A 23,674-nucleotide genomic window follows, 5' to 3' on the forward strand; every position below is an offset into this window, starting at 1 on the left:
CCGTCTAAGCAACAAGATGCTGTCAATTGGGCACCATGCAACCCTGCTCCACAGCGCGGACTAAGGCCGCACAATGCATTCAAGGTTCAGGGTACATGAAAGGGCTGAACAGCCTCAGTACCACAGCTTGAACATTAGACGTGATCATTCAAGCCCTGCCCAGCCTACTCGTGTGTGCCATTGAAGGCTTCTGTAGGGATATCTTTTCTCCAGAATTGCATGCAGCTCACTCAACGGATCTATCAACCACTTCTGCGGCGTAGTATATGTGTTGAACCGTAGATATTTCCGTTTTCGAAACAGTGCTCACGGGTCCTAGAGTATCAATAGGAGCCCACATTCGCACCATTTCATACAACAGGCATGGCGACGAATAGCCTCGTCTACGAGCCAACAACGGCTTTCTCCATGGCGCAAGGTGAGGCTCGATACAGTATTGTTCAAACATGTTCTGAAATGGAAGACTGCGTCACCAAACATCTACCACTGCGCCCAATCCCTGTGAAGCTTCACGTTGGCACCGAGGGCTCCTCTACGTGGCCCCTGTCCTCTGCGGACAGAACTCGGCTGTGTTGTCAATCAGAAGCGCCGTCTCTCGCTTGATAGATGAGATTAATACAGCGAAAAAGATCATCTGCAGCTGCTCGAACGAATGACATTAAATCTAGCTAGGTTTATAAGTGCTCGGACGAGGCGGTATGGGCGACTGACTTGCATTATATCCTCCTACCGCAGGAGAGCCAATCGCCGGTACTGCTGTATCACTGCTTCCTCTTCTCGTTGCCAGTACCTCAGGATGAGCCGGCGGCGGTGGTGGCAAACCGCTCGTTCCTGCATCACTTTGTACGTTCCTAAATTGTTCCCTCATATGTTGCAATTGCTCTCCAACACCTTTTCCACCTTTCACAACCACAAGTGAACAAGATATCGCCAGCCCTTGTTCAACCAGGAACATCGTGTTTGTACCACCCATACTAGCTTCAGAGCTGTTCACAGGGTCTGAAAGCACAGTGAGAGTAGCAGTGTCCTCAATAGAATTCGTGCCTGATTGCCAGTCGTTTGTGTTGATTGGAGCGTGATTCGTGATTTGAACTTCTTGCTCAGCATCGCTGCAACTGCTTTCGGTTTCTGTAGAATGCAGCTGTAGGGATGCAACGCTTTGTTCAAGCGATGTAAGCTCGGCTCTACTCGTCACTGATTGCGGTCCCATGGTCGAAGTTGCACTAGCGACCAGCCTTACAATCCCTCCACTTTCACTCCTCAGCATCTCCTGCTGCCTTTTCCTCACAACCTCGTTGCGTTCTCGCTTTAGTTCTTCCTTGATCTGTTTTCTCTCCTCCTTCTCTCTCTTCTTCTGGTCCTTCTTCTCCTTATCTTCAGCCTTCTTCCTCTCTCTTTCCTCCTTGAGACTCTTCGTCCAGCCACTGAGGGCTTTAGTTGTGGAACTCTGCGCAGTCTTTGCACCTGACAATGTCCTCTTCTGCAATGTAGGATCGGTGATCTTCTGAGCTACGCCCTTCTGCGAGTACTCTACTAATTCAACAGTCGCATCTTTTTGATCGTCTGACAGAAGTGGCCCGGCAAGAAGGGATAGAGCTATTTCGACAGTGGTGGGTAGAAAAGATGTCTCGGAGAGTGTCTTGCGAAGCCAAGCGTTTTTCTTGCCCAGCTCCTCCTGACTTTCGGCAGAGCGCATGGTTGTGCTGGAAGATGTGAGGTGGTCGGGATTCGGGGTGATAGCGCCCCTGATGAGCAGTCCGTGAATCTGACGATGAATCAAGGCATCGAAGAGACCTACTTCGGATAAATATCGGAGAGTAGCACGAACTTGTGAGAGAAGAAAATCTGACTGCGTTGGTGGAGGCTGGGCTGAGCGAGTTAGAGGTAATGGAGGAGGTGGAGAAGCTGAGACTCCTGGAACGGCGCTCATAGCTTCTTGCTTCGTATAGCGAGCTGTAGCAATGTCTGGTATGGCGTGTGGTTGGAAAGTTCCATCGTCTGCATAAGTTAGCGCATGCATAGGCGTTGCGCTCATCAGGAGTGGAGGTTTCCGAGCCAAGGTATATATCGTGTCAAGCGCCTGACAGCTTCGATCATTGGTACTCACCTCTTATCCTCAAATGTGTCAAGGTCTCAAGCAAAGACACATTCGCATCCTCTCCAATGTGTCAATTCGCATGCATTTCCGAAAAGTGTTAGTTATGAAGTTGCTCTAGAAGAAAGCCTGCTGCCTCTCAGTGCCAGCAGCGCCTACAACGCCGAACCAAGCCAACCCCGCTACGGCTCCTGCAACAATCGTCACAGCAGGCGGGCTCTTGAACCACTGAGTAGCAACAAAAGCGGAACTGGCCACAACACCCCAGAAAGGATCCGAAGTCAAGGGACCACTCTGACTTGTTGCTTCCACTACTGCTCCTCGCGCTGGTGTGTAGATGTAGCCCACTGTTGTCAACAGAAAAACAGATCCTAGTGTGTCAGTACTGGAACTCGTGTTTCTCACATTGAGTATGGGAAAGAGCACTTACCAAGGAACAGTTGCCACACAGCAGTATAGACAAGCCCTGTGGCTGAGGCATTCAGACCCCTCAATACTGACTTGGCCACCTCATGCTTCCTCCAAGTGTTGTAAATTGGCAGCAGGGAAAGCTTGAGCAAGATACCGGGCGAAAAGATGCCGAGCCAACCAATGAAGGCGCCAAGAGCTGGGTTGGAGGGAACTGAAAGAACGCCGAGATAGGCAGCAAAGTTGAAGTTGGGCCCAGGGAAAGCTTGCAAGATGGCAAAGCCGAGAAGAAAGTCTCTCGAGTCGACCCAGCCATTCTCGACTGTGTACCCGCGCAAAAGAGGGATGACGACAGGTCCACCACCAAAGATGATGACACCGGCGATCATCATGTTGGTGAAGAAGTCGAAGGCTCGAGGTAGGTTGTTGAGCTGAGAGCGTGTAAGAACGATAGCCACGACGAAAGTGAGAAAGAATGCACCAAGGCCAATAGCAAAGTATCGGTTAAGGACCATGATTGGGGTGCGACGATCAACAATGGCAGCATCGATACCTTCTGTGCTCTGATTGGTACCCGTTCTGGTGCGGTCGACTGTTTGCGCGTTTCTCTGTCGAAGACTGCCTTGTGCTAAACTGGACCCGACCTGGAATGGGAGCTCTTGGACAGAGGCAGGAGTCTGCGCTTTGTCGAGAGAGGCACGCTGAGCGGTGTTGACTTGTTCAAGTTCGATGTCCTGGGTCGATTGGTTTTGTGCACCATCGACTGCGTTGTTGCTCCTTGTTCTGGCTTCGCGAATGTTGAGCTTTGCCGAGAGGCCTGCAATGATGCCAAGTCGGAAATCGTACAGTAGTGTTGTAAAGCCACCACCGAAGACGAGGACGGGGTACATCCACGGGGCATGGTAGCAGATACCGAACGAAGCCGATCCAAGCACCAACAATCTCGAAACACCATCTGTGATCGACGACTTGCTCAGCTGGAAGGCAGCTAAAGCGACCAATCCCACTGCCGCAGCGTTCAGGCCGGTCAACAAGGCCAGCACAGTGGGTGGTAGCCTCTCTGGGAACTTGCGCACAACTGCACCTAATGCTGCCATCCCAGCAGCCCCGGGAATCGACCAGAAAAGGAAAGCAACCAGCCCAGCAAGTGTACCATTACGAGCAACTGCGATAGAGAAGGCAAGCTGCGTTGAACCTGGACCAGGAAGCGCGTTACCGAGAGAGAAGAGGTCGGCAAAGGTAGTTTCGTCCAACCAAGCAAGCTTTTCGACAAAGCGTTTGCGAAGGATGACGACGTGAACGCCAGGCCCGCCAAACGCTGTGAAGCCAAGATGCCAATAGTGTCGGATGGTGTCAGCAAGTCGAAAGCTAAGCTTTAATTTGCGACGGTCTTGGTATTCGTCCTCCAACAGAGGCGCCCCAGAGGTAGTAGGATTTGGTGCTGCAGAGATGCCAGGGGTCGATGAGCGCCGTTCAGATCCGGCTTCACGGAGATCGTTGGATGCGCGAGAACGCGATTGTGTAAGCACCTGTCTGGCTGACATGATGGTGTCCAAAACAGATCTAGATAGCCGGCTGTTGGCAAACAAGACGTGCGGCAAGTGTCGACTTGTGGATATGTGCCGAGCAGCTAAGGTTGATTTGATGCTAGAAGATATTTGCTCTTCTACGTCTGCTCTTTGGCGGGCACCTCGTGCAAGATAGCAGGGACAACAATGAAGCAAGAAGAAAGTCAACTTGATGTCGGACAGAGCAGAGTCCAAGCGGGAAGCAAGCATGACAATCGCACATGGACTTGCGCTTACACAAGTTGATATTAGATACACCACTTGAACGGGGCCACAGACAGACGCCCTTCAGACAGGTATATCTCTACAAAAGGTCTTAGTATTTCGAGGGAAGAGAGGCTACAGAACATGAGTATATATACCTTCACAGCTGCCTATACTCGACCTCCCTGCATACCTCATATCTTGGTGTCAATCCTCGAGAATAAGCTGCATGTGCTCCCACGAGCTTTGCCTTTATTTCATCTCCGTTGACACCCGCTTTTATCTCGGCCTCCCGGCCCCGAATACTACAATCTAACATGCTTGCCTCTGGAAATACCGACGTATGTTCAGTGAAATCACATGACTGCTTAGTAATGTTCTAACATTCCCGCAAACCTCGCTCAGCGTCGCCACCTGTCAACTCCCACCAACGCTCGTCGCCACCCACCAACAACCCCTATCTCACTCAACAACAGCACGCAGCCACACGTGTCATCTCATCTATTTACGTACACATAGACCGACGTAGAAGCATATATCATCTACGGTATCACTTTGTACTTAGCTCTCTAAAATACTAACGATTTAGGATTCGCCTCATTGCCCCTGGCCGTGCTTTCCTCAACATGTTCAACTACCTTCAAATTGCGCTGCCAGATGAGCTGTTAGACCGCCTTCCAGTTTCAGCTGTTAGACCTACGTCATTTTTGTCTTGAAGAAATCAGTATAGGGATGCCGATCGAATGACGTAAATGGCTGACTGCTTTTGCTCATTTGCCGACTCTGATCCTATTGTGCCACCCTGACAACCAAGCCTTCCACCATTCATGCTTGAGCAGCGAATATAGAACATGGTGATAGCAATGCATATGCTATTCAATTGTAGTTAGTCTATCGCTTGTTGGGAGATCGCCTATTTGCATTTGCAGGCATTCGCTCGTCGCCGAGCTATAGTAGAACACTGCAGGACGACAGTAATGATATCGATTTCTGATTTCTCCAGATTTCCTTCCCACATCCCACCTAACCCTCTTTTCCCCGCGCTTTTTCTGTCCCACCTTGGCCGCACTGTCCAACCATCTTTCTTCTTGGCTCTATGACGACAAAGTGTTGCCGGCAACTATTGCCGCCGCGGACTTTTCGACGTCGTCTGTACGTTTCGCTCGACCGCCTCTGCCGTACTGTACAGTATGTACTTTGTGGATAACTTAGCTAGAGACAAGACCCCTTGCTACGATACCCGAGCTTTGCTTTTTGTCACTGCCTCGACTCGCTCCACAATCACTCTATCGTCTTTGTCGTCTTTGTGGTCCTACATCCTGCTCAGGTTGTCACTCCTACTTCGCTCCAACTTCGTCTTGAACCATACCTTTCTTGCCATCACCAAACACAATGCCTATGTTCTACACCTAGACGGCTTCCCATTTCTGCATCTCACGTTGCAGCCATCCAGGCATCGTCAGCCTGGATCCTAGCTTAGCCTGAACACTGTCAAGATATCCAGCCTGCAGCCATGTCGATCGCATCCCAATCACAGCAGCAACAGCAACAGCAACAGCAACAGCCACGACCTATCCTGACCGATTCACCAACCAGGCAAGACCACTCTTTTGTCTCGGTCGTATCCACACCAGAAGCTTCTTCTCCAGTCGAGCTTGTCTCTGATTCTTCCGTTAGCCAAGCCATCCTCTCCGACGCCTCGAGTCAACCCAAGCCCAAGAGCATCCTCGAAAACGCTCACGGAGCTCTTCCACGCAAACCATTTCGGTCAGGCAGCGAATCAGGCTTTAAGGCTGCTCTCAAAGCTACTTTCTTACCTCCTCCAACACCAGGTCGCCAAATCAAGGTTAAAGATGGCAAGAAACTAGGCAAGACCTTCCAACGTACAGACCCTCTACCCGAAAGATTTCAAGGTGGACAGGTGCTCGAATATGATCCTCGAGGCAAGGATGCCACAGCAGGTGATGGCATCTTGCCATCAGGCTGCACCAAGCCTCCATCCTTCGATCGACGCGACAGCGCCAGCGGGTCAGGCTATGGAAGTGACAAGGAGAGCAGTGTCGGCACTCCAAGTGAAATGGGTGATGCGAGCCAGTTCTCTCGATCCTACACGTCAGAAGCTAGCTCTGCGCGGGGCCCGAGCATGAACGACCAGTCCGAGCGGGGACGGCCAACGTCGTCGGTCCCAAGTAGAGCCAGACAAGGCTCCGTGGCGTCAACAACATCAAGCAGCAGTAGTGCAGCGGCGATCAAGTTTGCTCCTCTCCCCATGTCAGGACGATTGAAACGTGCCAACTCGATTACCATCGGCGTTGCTGCTCGATCGCATCTTCTTCAGTCACAAGGTACCGCTGCCCCACCACGATCATCCTGCACACCACAGCACGTGCACGGTTCACAAGCATGGTACACCAACAATGCCGGCAACGTTCATCCTCGTCACGAAGGCGTCGTCGATGTGGGCCAAGAGATTAAGAAAGGCGCTACCAAGGCGTGGAAACTCCTTCGCGGCACTGGTGGAGTCAACGCAAGCGATCGCTCCAACAGCTCCAACAACAACACACCCGCGACTGAATCTGCTCCAGCTGTCAAGACAACGGCACAAGCTGCTTTGCTGGAGAAAGCTAAAAAGACATTCCCCAAGGAGGGTGCACCTGTGGCAGATCATGAAACAGGCCAACTCAAGATGGCCAACGGATCCTTACCTGTCAACACCACACCCAAGATCTCCCAGGGTCAAGTCTCGGACCAAGCCAAGGAAGCAGCTGTTCCGGCTGGCAGCGGAGATCAAACGCCACGCAGAGCAGCCAGCCCAACACAATATCTTCGCAGTATGTCCATTTCAGAGGAGCCAGAAGCGGAAGAAGCAGCAGCAGCAGCAATCGAAGCAGCACATGCAAAGAATGCTGCTAAAGCAGCTCACCTTTCCAACGGTCATCATCCACATGACCTTCAAGATGGGCCTCAGCACAATACCTACCATCTTTCTGATGATCATGACGCAGCACACCTTGACTCAGGGACGGTAACACCGAGAAGTGCGATGCAGAGAAGGTTGTCGACCGGTGCATTCTTGCGTGGCTTGTCGTTGCGAGGTATTCAAGAGGACAGGAGAAGAGATCTCTTGGGTTTGGATGCGGATGATGATGAACAGAAGAGACTGGATAGCGGCGAGAAGGGTCTAGGCGATGAGAGGAAGATGTCAGCTGAAGGTGGAAGACACGGCATTGCCGTCAGGACACCAGCAGGGACGGAAGAGGAGCTCGGCTTGGAAGGATATGGTCATTCGTAAGGTACACAAGCATGCGGACGATATGTTACGAGTTCTGCCTCTATATATTTACATGCGAAGCCAGTCGGCTCATTCTGATTCCAATCCTGTGAAGCGTACAATGGTGTGCTATGCGTCATCCGAGTCGTGGTCGTTTGAACAACGCCTTTGGATCGATTGTCAGATTTATGACCGGTGCAGTCCAAAGTGGATGCTCTTGCTGAAGTGGCGGTGGCGGTTGCTGCTGCTGTCGCTTCGACGGCGGTATTGGTGGCAGCTTGAATTCAAAGGTGACAAGATCTCTCCAATCGCCTTTTCTGGGGCCGTCGATCATCTTGACCACTTTACTCCTCGTCGAGACGCTCTGAAATTCGCACCGCTCCAACAGTTTCCGACAAGCCTCGTTCTCGGGGAAGCAGCTTGCCTGCACCGTCGAGTATCGCCAGTCTGTCTCGAGTGAAGCCAGCACTGCCTTGACCAGGAAGGTACCTACGCCTCTGCCCCTTTCCGTCTCCGCTACCATGACTTGCAGCTCTACCATCCGTCCTTGCCTGACATCTTCTTCCTCCGCCAGTCCCACATCAGAGACAGCCTCGTCTTCACTGTAGAATGGCTCCAGCTGCGGATAGGGGTAAAAGCAGGCAATCCATCCCATGGTCCTGTTATCTCTTGGATCAACTGCAATGAAGCGATGACGCTTGATCATCACTGCATCGAATTGCTTCCAAGTCGGAACGCGGCTTGTCGTGATGTCTGCATCGCCTGTGCTCAGTCCGCTAGCGTAGATTCGTGCCCATGTTGCCTTTCGCAGCTCTGTGAGAGCTAGCAGATTCGCTACCCTGGTGCTCTTTCGCTTGCTTTCGGCCGCCAACGGGGATCTAGGAGACGAGATTGAAAGGTTGGCTGAGTGTGATGCATTGCTGTTCGTGCCAACGAGTGGGATACCTGGAGACGAGTTGCTGGGAAGGACAAAGCTAGGCCAATCCTGGCCGTCGGCCTCGGCGTCGATCGAGAGCGAGGCTGGGTCTGTACTCATTCGAGAGTCTCTAGCAACGATCTTGCTATCCTTGATGGGCGCTATGACGAGCGATCCAGGTCAAGGTCATGCAAAATTGGGCCAAGTCCGGCTCCTGTCCTCATGACGTGGGGGAAAAGGACAAGAAAATCACACTTTCGCCGATTAGCTCTGTTCGACCTTCTCCGTTTTAGCCACGGCTTGTTGGTTGTCCTACGCAAAGTGTATACGGAAAGAACAAGCACAATGACGCCTGCCCAACCCTTGCCCAAGACGTACAACTCCACTCAGCTCGGCTAGCAAACTGAGTGATGTCGAAAGTGTCCATTTGCCTAGCTTCTCCTGGCTCGGTAGCTTCCTACAGCGTCCTTACCTTGCTAGTTGCGCTCCTCACAACCACCAACACCGCCAACTCTCATCCTATGAAACTTCAGCCGCATCAACAGTAAGCGCATAGACTTTGACTTTTCAAGTGTGCCACTATAGACCATCGCCAGGAAGCCCAAATCATAGACATACACCCTCAACCTAAACCAACGTCGGAAAGGATGCAGCCCAACGATCACTCTCCCGACCGCCTCACAAGGTCGCGCTCCCGAGGTCGTGCTGGCTTCGTTGGCTCCAACGCAGAACAACTACCGAGGCATAACAATCGATCCTCATCTCGCGCGAGCTTTCTCGGTAGGCCTCGACAACGCGTCTACCAGATCTACGAAGGTGAAAATGCGGCCGACAATGGTGGAACACACAGATGGAGAAGCGAGTCGAGAACAGTAAGGGGAAGCTTGGAGGAAGATGATGGTTTCATATTCACCGACGACGAGGAGGCCGAAGGTGATCGACGGGCGACTTCAAGTCGATCAAAGCGCGGTAGTGCAAGCAAGAAGCTGGCTTCGACAGCAGAAGAAGACTCGACCTCGCGATCCGAAGAAACTGCTACCACTCTGACTGGAAATTCCGGCGTAGCTGCTGCTGCTCCTATCGGTACCGAAAAGTTGCCCCACCAAACCAAAATCCCGACATCGAACAGTCAAGGAGTTCAAAACAAAGAGAAGGACGTCGAATCGCAACAGAAGCCGAAGTCAGTACCTCGTCTCTCTCGCCTTCCTTATCCCATCGCACATTTCCTAGGTTACCGGAAGGAGTCGACTGAGAACCGAGCGCTCTTTCGACCAGTGGAAAAGTTGCCACGCAAGATCGAAACTCTTGTCTGGGCTTGGATCGGTGCCATGCTAGGTCTCGGCTTCGTCATGATCACGTTCTCTCGATGGGATCAATTTGCCATGTCTTCAAATGACCCAGTCACGCCATGGACAACACCCATCATCATCGGCTCCTTCGGTGCATCCAGTGTCATCCTCTACGGCGCTCCAGCATCGCCCCTCGGTCAACCCAAAGCCTTCGTCGGCGGCCAATTCATTTGTGCCCTCACCTCCGTATGCATCACCAAACTCTTTCAACTCAATCGTCACTACAACCCAAATTTGATAGATGACTCACACAGTCTGGTTTGGGTTGCTGGAGGCATTGCTACAGGAACAGCACTGTGTCTCATGATCTTGACCGACACCGTACATCCACCTGGTGGAGCGACGGCACTGTTGGCTGCAACCAGTCCTCCGGTAGTCGAGTTGGGTTGGAGGTATCTGCCGGTAGTGCTGCTCTCCAGTGTCATCATGGAAGTGTGGGCGCTGCTATGGATGAACTTGGGCAGGGCAAAATATCCTCATTATTGGTTGTGGCCGGCAGGGCATCCGAATGATCAGAGAAACTTCAGGGTCAAGTTTGCAGGTTTCGCAAAGAATAAGAACGGCAAAGAGGAACGACAAAAGTCTAGATGACCACTTCCTTCGTTGGAGTTTGGAGAACACATGGCTCTTCCATAATAAGGGCTGCACATATGTGTACTTGCTATGGTCATCAACCAATACCAATGTGCATGTATGTTCTGCTGCATGTGAGGAGTCAACTATCAAGTTGATGTGGATGAGGTCAAGTGGGGAGACAGATTTCTCACCACTACCTTGTCCCATTTGAGCCATTGTACTCTTGGATCGGATGCATTGCTCACATGTTTGGGTCATATCCAGATCCAATTCAGCCATGTTCTTATCCTTTAAAAGGTTGGTAATGGCCCTTGTCTTATCTTGACCTGGGTGCCCTAGGTGCTCATGCCATAGTTGTTGCTTAGATATCCTGGTTTTGCTTTCTATCTGCTCAAAATCTTCATTAACACCCTCAAATAATGATGTTGATGTGATCATTGCATTCTCTTGCCATGCATCACCTCAGAACTCTAAAAGTCCTCACTCATGATTCTTGGTCATCTTGAGTAGCATACCATTTGCTAAGTGTATTTGCCCACTGGTGGAATCCAATATCACTCGTGCTCCTTCGTCTGTTAATGAGTTGGTTGACAAAAGGTTAATATTGAGATGCCTAACATATAGTACATGATGGAGTAGTACATCTCTGTTACTTGTTGATATGCTGGCATCTCCAATAGCTGTTGCTTCTAAAACTTCGCTTCTGGCTGTGAATACACATTTTTGGCAAGTTTTAGGATTGATGAGCATACTGTAGACATTAACCATATGATAACTGGCCCCTGAGTCTAAGAACCAGTGAGGGGTTCTTTTAAAGCCTGGGGGCCTCTGCCAACTTGGTGCAAAGGAGCACCATGGTTCCTATTTGGTTTTGGCTAAGGGAGAATTCTCCAGGATGGTTACTGTAGTGTCACACTGGCTAATCCCATGTCCCAGTCACTTGCAGACCCAGCACCAGAGCTTTTGAGGTTGAACACTAACTTTGGTGTTGGTGTTGTCTTCATCCTTCTCATCCTTCACAGCTGGTTCCTCTTGGTCATCGCTGCCAGTGACTCTGGCACTAGCCTGGCAAGGGTCAATCTTTTGGGCAGGATAATTCTCAACCACTGATTGTCAGATGGTTAGGGTTGTAGCAAGTGCATTGAAAGTGAGTTGACTGATGGTGGCAACTGTTTCTTTATACACAGGGTGGCAGATAGTGCACTTCTGTAGGGTCGAAAACAAGGTGTCATCTGCAAATGGTTTTCCCAGTAAACTGCTCTCTGTCTGGATTGTCCTAATCTCCTGGATGAGCTTCCAGACGTCGGAATTGTACATTCTGAGCTCACCTAGCTGGGCTATGAGGGCGATTCGATGTGAGGTTATGATGGCTTCATTGGTCAATCCATTTTCAATCTTCTTCCAGATCTGGTGGAAAGTGTGGTATTCCCTAATGATGTCAAGGATTAGGTAGTTGATGTTGTATTCCCCAGTGGTGTTGATAGTGCCATGTACTGCATTTGTGAGGGCATCATCGAATACATGATTCCACTTGGGGTGGTTCTTGTCATATGTTCCCTCAAGGTGTTTCATGGCATGGGGAACAGATTGAAGGAAGGACTTGATGTGGACATTCCAACTATAGTAACTTTGTGACATTAACTTGGGCACTGGCTCAAGGAGCTTTGCCAGAGTGCAAAAGTTGTATCATTTGCTGCTGCTGTTTTGATCAGAATCAGAATCAGTTTCTTCATCGGTTGCTTCGATTTCAGTTTCATTGGTGGTGTCATTATTGGGAACTCGCAGTTGAGGAGCTTTACCCTTTCTACCTCCTTTGGCTTTACTTGCACCTATTTTGGTGTTGTCTGTCATGGCGACGAAGGGTTCCCTGTTACCTCAGTCAGTAGGGCTTCAGACTCTTAATCAGTTGAAGATGGCAAGTGAAATGTGACAGATCGGAGCTACTTGCAAGCTCAACTGCACAGTTGTATAACTTCTTGAATGCTTAAATTGTATGCTACTGTGTGCATGAACATATGTATATATATATCTGATGGTCGCTTCCAATCCCACATTTATCCATGATGAGTCATCACTCTTGGTCACCCCTGAGTTGTTATCCAATGTGTGTCATCATGGCAATGCATGTGCATCCCACATGAATTTCTGACTGTGTGCAGCCTTTCCCATTAGACATTCATTTAGGTCTCGCTTATGCTCCATGGACCCCGTTATCCCGTTGTGGTGCCGATGCATCTTCAACTCATAGTGTGGGGTATAATTGAAGATTGCAAGTAAAACGCCGCCGATTGGAGCTACTAGCAAGCTCAACTTCACGGGTGTATAACTTCTTGAAAAATGCTTATATTTTCTATTTGTGAGTGCTACAACATGAGCATGTATATATACTTGATTGTCATCCTTAACACCTGCTATGTCGTAATGAACTCTTCTTTCATATGGCCCCTGTGTTGTCACTTTCTGGTTGTTGCTTCTCCCTGAGTGTTATGGTTGTATCGTTTATACATCCCACATGCATGTCAATGCATGTCGATATGCAACTCTGACTCACCATTATCTCACTTGTGCTCTGCGGACCCCATGGTTCATGTTAGGATGCCGACGCATCTTCAACTGGTATATAGAGCTGCATCTGTCAAGAGTTGCCGACATTTCCATTTCTTGGCGTTCCTGACTTTGTTCTCTCTCGTCCGACAAGTGCTTTCCCGGCGACAAGGCTTAGCGTCGTCCTTGCTGACAGCATTGCAGCCTCTCGCGCGGTAGCGATGTTAATTTCCAGGATTTTGTGTGCTGGATAGATCGAACATCAACTCGAAAAATTAGACTCGTTCTGCTCGACATGTTGACGGTCACCTTCCATCCTTGTTTATATGAAGCTGCGTTGAGGCGTGCAGAAGAGCCACCGTGGTCCATCCTCATCTTTCATTTCATGTGACGAACCAGAAATGCCCAGCTCCTTCTTTACTGTTCGACCTCCAGTAGACGGCCGTTTATGAAGGAGGGAGTACACTCTCTCATTGTCTCTCGTAACCGATCACGAGCATGGGACGTCTGCAGACTTTCGGGCATGAGTAGCTAAAGGCTCTCATTAGTGACCACAATTCCAGGAAGGAAGGCGACGAGGTGAAGCTTATCCTATATAAAACATCCGCCACGTTCAACCACAATGTCTCTTGTTGCTCATTGACACCTTGCTTTCCCTCATTTCCCTTCAAATTCTCACGCCATAACGATGAAGCTGGGCATCCTCACTCACCTACTCTTCCTCGTTCTCGGATGTTCATGTTGAAAGTTTGACGTCGTTTGGGTCCCGATACTGGCGATCGGGTAGAGTCTAAGTACGATGTCACTGCTAGTTTTTAGACAGAAACAAATATACTCAATTGACTAAAGGAATGTGGCGAGAGCCTAGTGCTCTCTGTGAGATATATATACAAGTGAGCGGCACATGCCGAAGGTGGGAGTACTCCAACTTAATGATCTTCCATGACAACAGGCGGGACTATGTTGCACCCGATCTCTGATCAGATCGGTCATCTAACCGGATCGGCTCTGCCTGATCTCCGATCAGATCGGCCCCGTGTCATCCTTTGGCGTCGCACTGGATCGCAATCTCCAGCAGTTCAGCGGTCAACTCAGCGAGTCCGCCTGCCGACAGCTTTGAAAAAGTTTTGAAGGAGGCAGACGAAAGTCTCAGAACCCAGCTCAAGCTGCTACCCCCCATCAGGACAAAGCCAAAAGTGGTTGGCACAGGGGCCTCTTCTTCGTTCACAAGCGCTCGGCCTGCAGAGCTGATCAAGGCCAGACCTGGTATAATAAGAAGCCGACAAAAGTCTGAAGCTCAACGCAAGCTCTCTTTCGATCCTCCAAGCGAAGATCGAGTCAAAAAAGACACTCTGGATCTCTGATGGGATGGCATCCAATACTGGTAGGCATGCCTAAACCCCTTGCTCGCAGCTCTCGTCACATTTGTGTTCACGTCACTCTGATATTGTAGCCACATTCTTGCTGCACTGAATGCCTGATGACTCTCGCTCTTTGACCAACCCGATTGTGATTTTCCAGCCCACACAAACGGCTGCGAGTGAGTTGAGCAACCGTCTTAGGAGCCAATAACAGTGCTTCACCTGAGAACACGTTTTGGCAACAGAAGGAAGTATGAGATGGGATCGAGCAGGCTCACCTAGTCTTGGACGAGGTCACTCGTCGGTCAGGTAGAGGACGCCCTCTCGGCTTTCGGGAAAAAAAAGTTCAGAAGCAACTGTGGGAGGCTCTTGCATGTCGATGGTGGGAGCAAATCATTGGTCGGACCATTGCAACGGATTTCGCCCTATGACCATAGCGCTGTTACTGCCACAACATATCTATTTGAACACTATGATGTTTAGACGGCAAGCGCAGCAGCATTTGGTCTTCATGATACAGGCATCGATGATTGGATAGTATTCAGTTCACACAGGAGGAGTGGAACCAGCCTTGTTCTGTCCTTATTTCATCAGCCACGATGGCGACGACCTAGCCCACCTGCCAGAACTTCAACCCATTCGGGCTCAATCATTATGGTGACTCTTGCCCACTCAGGAATGATCGGCCCAGCCAAAAACTGGGTTAGGTTTGCAGATCATCTGGCAAGAAAGACTTTCAGCAAAGAATCCCAAGCAGTTGCAGTTGAAGCCTCACTGCATGGTCCAGCAACGCCGTAGCATATATATTCTCTCGAATATTGGCCCTCTAGTTCACTCTACCACCCCGAAACAAGCCCCCTCATTGCCTTCAACTTCTTCACAGACCATGAAGATTATATCGGCCACCCTCCTCCTCGCCGCTTTCATCAGCGCGGCTGTTGTCAAATCTGCTCCCCTCTCCTCAAACTTGCTCGAAAAAGGGGCCGCAAAAGCAGCGTCCGAGTCTTCTCGTCTTGAAGCGCCTTTAAAGACTACCAAAACAGAGCTTGACGACTTAACCGAATTCACGGAAAGATTGGCACGCCTCCGGGTCGGACGTGCTAACATAGCCTCTGAGGCTGAAGAAAAGTTGCCTTCTGCTCCACGCTATTCCACCAGGCAACCTGGGAGGAACCCTATGGCGGACATGGCAGCAGCGGGAAAGCGAGGACGCAACGCCGAAACTCCTTCCGCCCAAGGCTCCCACAAGATCTTTAGGAGCTTTGAATGATCGTATCAAGGCAACCGGGATATCTTCTGTAGCAAAGTTGCTTCTCGATCCACGCATTACACTCACTTCGGCAATGAAAGCGTAGCGCTTGTCGTACCTTCGTACCTCACGACCTTTTACTCAGAGTCTCTATAGATTGTCTCATACTCTTCCTTCAATCTTACCTTTTTTACGCTTTTGTCGTCGAGATCCTGTCACTCGTACTTCGCTTGAGCTCGTACCTACACTTGTCAGCGACGACGACCTGTGACTGAACACAATACCAGGCGTTCCTGAACCAAGAAGTGTGCAGACTCGGGAGTAGGGTCTTGATATGAATGCTGAACTTGAGTGGATGACGGATGAGAACGTTCAGGCTTGCGGCGTCGGTGCTTTTAATATCTGCCGCCGGCAACAACCTAGCTCCTTCCGAGGTCACTGTATGGAGGAGCTCATCATAGACGCTCGAGACATGTGTCTCCCCCTACGACTACTTCATCTGCGTCACTATCATCCGCACACAGAGTCAGCCTCTTTCTCTCTATCTTTACAGTCAGTCAGAGTTGTCAAAAATCATTCAAACAGTCGTCAAGAACGGTTTGCTTCCCTCCAACTCCCGAGTCTTCCACCTGAAAACTGGCCTCCGTTCACCCTAATTAGTCACCCTCACCCTGTATTCTAGATACGTCTGCATCCAGACGACACTCTCAGCACATTCAAACGATGAAATGCCCCTCGTTGCTTTTCTCACTCTCTTGGTCTGCGTGGCATACCCAGCCACCTTTCCGAACCCGAATGTAATTGGCAGCTTCTCCAAGCTCACAAAAGCCGACGTTGCATCTAAACTCGAAGGTCTGACAGAAACATTTGCCAAGCTCACAACGATCAATACAAGACCCGAATGCAGCAAGATACTGCTTGGACACGAAGCTCCACCCACTTCACCCCGTATTGAGACATTGCAGTCAGAAGTGAGAGTCTTGCCAGAGATGACAGCTTCTAGTTAAAATTAGATACACCGCTCTAGAGGCCACTATCAGGCGCTCTTTACAGTCGGGTGTGTCTAAGTGAGAAGACTTGTTATTTCGAGATGAGAGAAGCTACAGAACATGAGTATATACAGTATACCTTAACAGCTGACTATGCTCGCCCTCCGAGTCACATCCTTGAGCTGTCGTGCAGTGGATTGCCTTCATAACCGTTGCCTTGTCAACGCTTCATACCTGTTGCCATGACAACACTTCATAACCATTGTCATACTGACGTCCCTCCTCCTGCATGCCCTGGTGTCAAACCTCGAGCGTAGGCTTCATAAGCTTCCACGTGCTTCGCATCCACCTCATCTCTGTTTACACTTGGCATCGCTCTGGCCTCCAGGCCCTTAATGCTCCGATCTAACATGTCGACCCTTGGAAATACCGACGTATCTTAGTTGAAATTAGATACACCACTCAGGAGGCCACAGTCAGGCACTCCTTTTAGTCTGATGCTCTATATGTAAAAGGCATATAATTATGTAAGGAGGTAACGACTAAGCTAAGAACATATATACATATTCTCTGCACCTGACTGTGCTCACTTTGTTGAGTCATGCCCATGTGCCATGTATCTTCTTTCATAAGCATTGTCATATCAACATGTCCCCTCCATACCATGGTGTCAATCCTTTTGCATAGGCTGCATTAGCTCCCACTAGCCTTACATTTTGCTTGTCCTCCTCATTGCCTGATGCCTTCCCGAATCCCCAATCCTGTGAGCTCCCATTTACTATGTCATGCATTGGCAATGCTGGTGCCCCTTCAACTCCCCCCCTCAATGGCATATCCAATCCTATCATTCTTGATATCCTTGTCATGTTGAGTCCCTTGAGTGGTTTTGTGAGTATGTCAGCCACATTGTTGGCCATTCTGACAAACTTGATTGATATGTCACCATCTTGCACATGATCCCTAATGAAATAGTATCTGGTATCAATGTGTTTGAGTTTCCAGTGTTTGGCCGGATCCTTACTGACTTGTATACACCCTTGGCTATCAGTGTGTAGTGTCAGCTTGACTCTGAATACTCCTAGATCCCTAAGTAGGTATGAGAAGAAGAGTGCTTCTCTTGCTGCTTCAGAGGCTGCGACCAGTTCTGCTTCCACTGCTGATAGTGCCATGCATTTTTGTACATGTGATTTCCAACTAACCGGGCATCCATACACATATGTGATTGCTCTGGATGTACTCCTACATCCATTCATGGGGTCAGAAGCCCAATTCGCATTGGTATATGTAACCGCCAGTTGGTCTGCATGACTCCTGTGCATTCCTCCTAAATTCAAATGGTAATCGCTCGTCTGATTCAGGTACTTCAACAAATGCATCACAGCACTCCAAGCATTGTCAATTGGTCCTGACATGTATTGTGCTAAGACTCCTACTGCAAATGAGATGTCTGGTCTCACTGTGTTGGATACCCACAAAAGTTGCCCCACTAGCTCTTGATATTGTTTGGCCTGATCTGGGTTGCATTTATTTCCTCCAGTGGTTCCTGCTACGCTCTGCATTGGGATCCAGGTTCGTTCGCTTGTTATTTCTAGCCACTTATTTACCATGCCTTTGATGTATGCAGTCAGGTTGAGTGTGATCTTGCCTTGTCTTCTCTCTCAAGTGATTTTGATTCCTAGAAATTCTCTTACAGGTCCATTGTCTTCTGTTCCCCACTTGTCCATGATCTCGGCTTTAGTGTGGTCAACCTCCCTTCTGCTAGGCAATGCGATCAGCATGTCATCCACATATGCTGTGATGACCATGAGTTGGTTGCCCACTCCCCTTGAGTAAAGGCATGGGGCACTTGGCATGCAGTGGAAGCTGATATTTCAGAGGTGGGTGTCCAGTTCGATGTTCCATTCCCAACCTGATTGCTTCAGACTGTAAAGCCCCTTTATGAGTTTCAATACCTTTCCTGGAGGTACCCTGGTTCCTACTGGTGGCTTTAGGTAGACATCATGATGCAGGTTTGAATTGAGGTAAGCCTGTTTGACATCGATGGAATCAACCTCCCAGTCCTGTACAGCTGCGATGGCCAGCACTCCCCTTATCACCTGGATGGGTGCCACTGGCACGAATATCTCTGTGTAGTCTAGGCCCTCTCTCTGGGTAAACCCCCGCACTACCAATCTTGCCTTGTATTTTGTGGGGATCAGGTTTGCATCAGTCTTGTTCTTGAGCACCCATCATGTGTCGACCACATTCATACCTTGCAGTAGATCAGTCATTTCCCATGTTCCCATCGCTTCGAGTCCATCCAATTCCTTGCACATTGCTTCTTCCCAGAACCTCCTATCCTTTCTGGCCAGCGCCTCATGAACAGTTGGGTTCAGGCTGTCCTTTCCCTCCTTGACCTTGGCTACCATCAGCCTGAAGTAACTCTTCTTTACCCAGGTCTCCAGGTTGCACTTGTTTCTAGCTGGCTTCCAGTTCAGCCATGGGCCTCTATCCTCTGGTGGCACTGGTGCATACTCTTCCCTCTCCTCTGTTGTTCTCCCTTCCTCCTCGAGGGCTAATTCCATGTCCACATACTCTTCCAAAGGCTCTCACTCTCTCTCATCAAATAGGTTCTCTTCTGTGTATCCCAGATCATCAAGGTCCTCTTCAATAGTTGGAACTGGTGGAGGTCAAATACTTATTGGTTGCCATTCTGATTGGTCTGACCAACACTGTGTCTCCATGAACCTTGCTGAGTTGCTCCAGAAAATGTTTGGAGTGTAATCAGGGCTATAGAATAGCCATCCCTTTCTTTCCAAGCTGTACCCTATGAATATGGCTGCAACCACTCACTGGTCCAGCTTCTTGTTGTTTTGTTTGGCTTTTGGAATGTTTACCCAAGCTAGACATCTGAATACATGCATGAGGTGGATGAATTGTTCCAGTGATCTATTGAACATGAGCTGGTATGGAAACTCTCCATCAATGTTGGGAGTAAGATTGATCTTGAATGCTGCTGCTTGTATGGCATGCAGCCAAAATCTCTTTGGTAAACTCCTTTGCATCAACAGCATTCACATCTTTTCACCCAGGCTCCTGTTCATCCATTCTACTTGTCTGTTTTGCCTGCTGTTGTAACCAACAGTAGTCTGCCACTCTATGCCCTTTTCTAATAACCATTCTAACACTTTGTTACTCTTCCATTCAGTTCCTTGATCAGATCAGATTGCTTTTAGCTTTCTGCCCATCTGTGTCTCTAGGAATGAAACTATTCTTTTGAGTTGTGTGAATGCATGGCTCTTTCATAAGAGTGGTTGTGCATGCACATACTTGCTATGATCATCAACCAGCACTAATGTGCACATGTATTCTGTCACACAGGATGAGTCTATGACCAGATCGATGTGGATAAGATCTAGGGGCCCTGTGGCTGTTTCACCACTACCTCGCCCCATCCAGGCAGCCATACTTTTGGACTGTATGCACTGCTCACATGTCAGAGCTGTATCTGGGTCCAATGCTGCTAAAGGTTTGCCTTTCAATTTATCAGCAATTGCTCTGGACTTGTCTCAACCTGGGTGTCCTAGATGTTCATGCCAGAGCTGTCTTGTGGAGATCTTTGGTCTCTGGTTGGCCAGCTCAAACTCTTCATCAACTCCTTCAAACAGCAGTGTTGATGTAGTCATCGCACTTTGTCACCATGTGTCACCTCAGAACTCTAATAGTCCATCCTCACAATCTTTCACTATTCTCAATAGCATACTGTTTGCCAAGTGTATTTGTCTGCCTGTCATGTCTAAAGTCACATGTGCTCCCTCATCCATCAGTGAGTTGGTTGACAACAGGTTAATATTGAGTCTTTTAACATACAACACATTTTGGAGATAAACATCTCCATATTCTGTTGCTATGTTGGTATCTCCCACAGCAGTTGCCTCCAGCACTTTGCTTCCAGCAGTATACATGCACTTTCTGCAATTTCTTGGATGGATGAGCATGCTGTGGTCATTAACCATGTGGTAGCTTGCTCCCAAATCCAAGATCCAATGTGTGGTTCCTTCTGACTTTGGGAGCTGCTGCCAACTTGGGGTGAAAGAGCACCAGACCTCCTAGTTGGTCTTGGTGAGTGTAGAATTTTTGGGAATGACAATGGAAGCATCACATTTGCTGGCACCATGCCCATAGTGCTTGCATACCCAGCAACAAATCCTCTTTGGTTTGGTTGTGGTTTTCATGCTGCCCATGTCTGACTCAGTGTCATCAGCCTGCTCTTCATTGCCCCCAGCAATTCTAGTGCTTGCTTGGCGTGGGTCCACTTTCTGACCAGGTATGCTCTCCATTGCAGACTGGTGTGTAGTCAAAGCTGTTGCTAGAGCATCAAAGCTAACCTGATGAACTGTGGTGACTGTCTCCTTGTAGACCAGGTGTTGAATCATGCACCTCTGGAGCATGGCATATATTGCACCATTACTAAATGGGGCACCTAGGAGGCTAGTTTTGGTCTGCATGACCCTGATCTCTTGGATCAGCTTACAGGCATCAGCATGAAACATCTTTGCCTCATTGAGCTCAGCAAGTAATGCTATTCATCATGAGGTTCTAGCTGCTTCGCTGGTAAGACTCCTTTCGATTTTCTTCCAAGCTTGATGGCAGGTCAGGTGATTCTTACTGATGTCGAGTAGGAGGTAAAGGATGTTATACTCTCCTTCAGTGTCTAAGGTGCTTTGTAGGACACCCACTAGGGTGTTATCAAAGGTTTTATTCCATTTCAGGTGGTCTTTATCATATGTGCCCTCTAAGTGTCGTGTGGCATGGGGAACTACTCATAGGTTGGCCTTGATGAGTGTGCTCCAACTATAATAGTTGTGTGACATTGTCATGGGCCTGGATGCTCAAGAAGCAGGAGGGTCACGGGTTCATATGGAAGGAGCACAGGTATCGAAGATCTAGTCGAGATCAGTAGAGAGCATGGTTGTAGTGCAGTCTCCATGGAGACCATGGACTCCTACGGACTCACATGCAAAGAAGGGCCAAGCACAGCCACGAGGAGGACCAAGCTCAAGGAGCAGGCACAGCCATGAAGAGGACCAAGCTCAAGGAGCAGGCACAGCCACAAAGAGGACCAAGCTCAAGGAGCATGCAGATGGTTACCACTCAGGGGCTCGAGAGACAAGAGCCAAAGGAACTGTCACTGATCAAAGGAGAAGGAGCAGTGTCGAAGGAGTCAACACCAGGTCATGAGGAGGAGGAGCAGTGTCGAAGGAGTCGACACAGCTCAAGAGGCACAGGGGTGCCAAGCAGGAGAGGCCCCTGAGCAGTACTCGATGAAGAAGGTACTCTCTGGAGAGAGAGCAGGAGCAGCATTGCTGGCGATGCTGAGAAGAGGTATATAACCATGCTTTCTCATCATCAATAGGTCGAGTGGATCCTCATCCACTCTACTCACCATAACTAGTTATCACTTCAGCATAAGTATATATTAGTTTCAGTCAGCATAGCAGCAATCCATCAAAGGTTGCTCCTCATCATAGTGTGTGTGTTGTATCACCACTACCTGACATCCGAAGGCGCCCATAGCAGGTTAGCGGTCTGGATCAAGATAGAACTGAAGGCAGTAGTCCACTGCGGTCTGGTGATCACTTCAAGCATCAAGTCAACACACTGGACACTTGTGTTGACGCCACCAACCTTATCACCAACACCATCAACCTCATTATTGTCAGGGGTCTCGCGCCTGAAACCCAGGTCGGTCTGTCGAGATACTCGGTGACTATCAAACTGTGCGACAGCTATTGTCTCGAGATACTCGGTGACTATCAAGTTGTGCAGTGACAGCAGGTGGCGTTTGTTGTATATACTATCGTAGGTTTCGGCTGACCTCTGTGGACACTCCGTTCAGGGGTAGCTCGGCACGATCAATATCAATGTTATGATGACACCAAGGTCTGGTGTGGGTGTTGATGATGATGAGGTTGATGGTGTTGGTGATGAGATTGGTGATGTCGATGATAATGAGGTTGATGGTGTTGATGATAAGGTTGGTGATGTCAATGATAATGAGGTTGATGGTGTTGGTGATAAGGTTGGTGGCGTCAACACAAGTGTCCAGTGTGTTGACTTGATGCTTTGAAGTGATCCCCGGACCGCAGTGGACTACTGCCTTCGGTTCTATCTATATCCAGACCGCTAACCTGCTATGGGCGCCTTCGGACGTCAGGTAGTGGTGATACAACACACACACTACGATGAGGAGCAACCTTGATAGATTGCTGCTATGCTGACTGAAACTAATGTATACTTATGCTGAAGTGATAACTAGTTATGGTGAGTAGAGTGGATGGGGATCCACTCGACCTATGATGATGAGAAAGCATGGTTATATACCTCTTCACAGCATTGCCAGCGATGCTGCTCCTGCTCTCTCTCCAGAGAGTACCTTCTTCATCGAGTACTGCTCAGGGGCCTCTCCTGCTTGGCACCCCTGTGCCTCTTGAGTGGTGTCGACTCCTTCGACACTGCTCCTCCTCCTCATGACCTGTGTCGACTCCTTCGACACTGCTCCTCCTCCTCATGACCTGTGTCGACTTCCTGTCTCTCGAGCCCCTGAGTGGTAACCATCTGAGCTTGGTCCTCCTCGTGGCTGCGCCTGCTCTTTGAGCTTGGTCCTCCTCGTGGCTGTGCCTGGTCCTCCTCGCATATGGGCTCAGTGCTCCTTTGCATGTGAATCCATAGGAGTCCATGGTCTCCATGGAGACTGCACTACGACCATGCTCTCTACTGGTATCGACTAGGTCTTCGATACCTGTGCTCCGTCCATATGAACCAGTGGCCCTCCTGCTTCTTGAGCATCCAGGCCCATGACAATTATCATCGACATCACCAATCTCATCACCAACACCATCAACCTCATCATCATCAACACTCACACCAGACCTTGGTGTCATCATAACATTGATATTGATTGTGCCGAGCTACCCCTGAATGGAGTGTCCACAGAGGTCAGCCGAAACCTATGATAGTATATACAACGAATGCCATCTGCTGTCACTGCACAACTTGATAGTCACTGATACTGAGACAATAGCTGTCGCACAGTTTGATAGTCACCGAGTATCTCGACAGACCGACCTGGGTTTCAGGCGCGAGACCCCTGACAGACATGAGC

General features: G+C 49.4%; 7 protein-coding genes across 7 annotated transcripts; 3 read left to right on the forward strand and 4 right to left on the reverse strand.

Moving 5' to 3' along the window:
* Window positions 1-664: 664 nt before the first annotated feature.
* Window positions 665-2,035, reverse strand: UHO2_06862 (uncharacterized protein; the record flags this gene model as incomplete). The annotated part of the gene is made up of 1 exon (XM_041557900.1): window positions 665-2,035. The coding sequence occupies one exon, from the start codon at window positions 2,033-2,035 to the stop codon at window positions 665-667; it is 1,371 nt and encodes a 456-aa protein (XP_041413834.1).
* Window positions 2,036-2,212: 177 nt separating this feature from the next.
* On the reverse strand, window positions 2,213-4,047 carry UHO2_06863 (uncharacterized protein; the record flags this gene model as incomplete). The annotated part of the gene is made up of 2 exons (XM_041557901.1): window positions 2,213-2,442; window positions 2,526-4,047. 2 exons carry the CDS (start codon window positions 4,045-4,047, stop codon window positions 2,213-2,215), a joined length of 1,752 nt encoding a protein of 583 aa, XP_041413835.1.
* A 1,741-nt stretch (window positions 4,048-5,788) lies between these two features.
* Window positions 5,789-7,567, forward strand: UHO2_06864 (uncharacterized protein; the record flags this gene model as incomplete). The annotated part of the gene is made up of 1 exon (XM_041557902.1): window positions 5,789-7,567. One exon carries the CDS (start codon window positions 5,789-5,791, stop codon window positions 7,565-7,567), a length of 1,779 nt encoding a protein of 592 aa, XP_041413836.1.
* Window positions 7,568-7,682: 115 nt separating this feature from the next.
* Window positions 7,683-8,582, reverse strand: UHO2_06865 (uncharacterized protein; the record flags this gene model as incomplete). Its single annotated transcript, XM_041557903.1, has 1 exon — window positions 7,683-8,582. The coding sequence occupies one exon, from the start codon at window positions 8,580-8,582 to the stop codon at window positions 7,683-7,685; it is 900 nt and encodes a 299-aa protein (XP_041413837.1).
* Window positions 8,583-9,109: 527 nt separating this feature from the next.
* Window positions 9,110-10,402, forward strand: UHO2_06866 (uncharacterized protein; the record flags this gene model as incomplete). Its single annotated transcript, XM_041557904.1, has 1 exon — window positions 9,110-10,402. The coding sequence occupies one exon, from the start codon at window positions 9,110-9,112 to the stop codon at window positions 10,400-10,402; it is 1,293 nt and encodes a 430-aa protein (XP_041413838.1).
* A 4,776-nt stretch (window positions 10,403-15,178) lies between these two features.
* Window positions 15,179-15,562, forward strand: UHO2_06867 (uncharacterized protein; the record flags this gene model as incomplete). The annotated part of the gene is made up of 1 exon (XM_041557905.1): window positions 15,179-15,562. One exon carries the CDS (start codon window positions 15,179-15,181, stop codon window positions 15,560-15,562), a length of 384 nt encoding a protein of 127 aa, XP_041413839.1.
* Window positions 15,563-18,188: 2,626 nt separating this feature from the next.
* Window positions 18,189-19,094, reverse strand: UHO2_06868 (uncharacterized protein; the record flags this gene model as incomplete). Its single annotated transcript, XM_041557906.1, has 3 exons — window positions 18,189-18,349; window positions 18,455-18,673; window positions 18,782-19,094. 3 exons carry the CDS (start codon window positions 19,092-19,094, stop codon window positions 18,189-18,191), a joined length of 693 nt encoding a protein of 230 aa, XP_041413840.1.
* Window positions 19,095-23,674: the final 4,580 nt, after the last annotated feature.

Source organism: Ustilago hordei (assembly GCF_900519145.1).
Source record: "Ustilago hordei strain Uho2 genome assembly, contig: UHO2_contig_21, whole genome shotgun sequence".
Taxonomy (NCBI): Eukaryota; Fungi; Basidiomycota; class Ustilaginomycetes; order Ustilaginales; family Ustilaginaceae; genus Ustilago; species Ustilago hordei.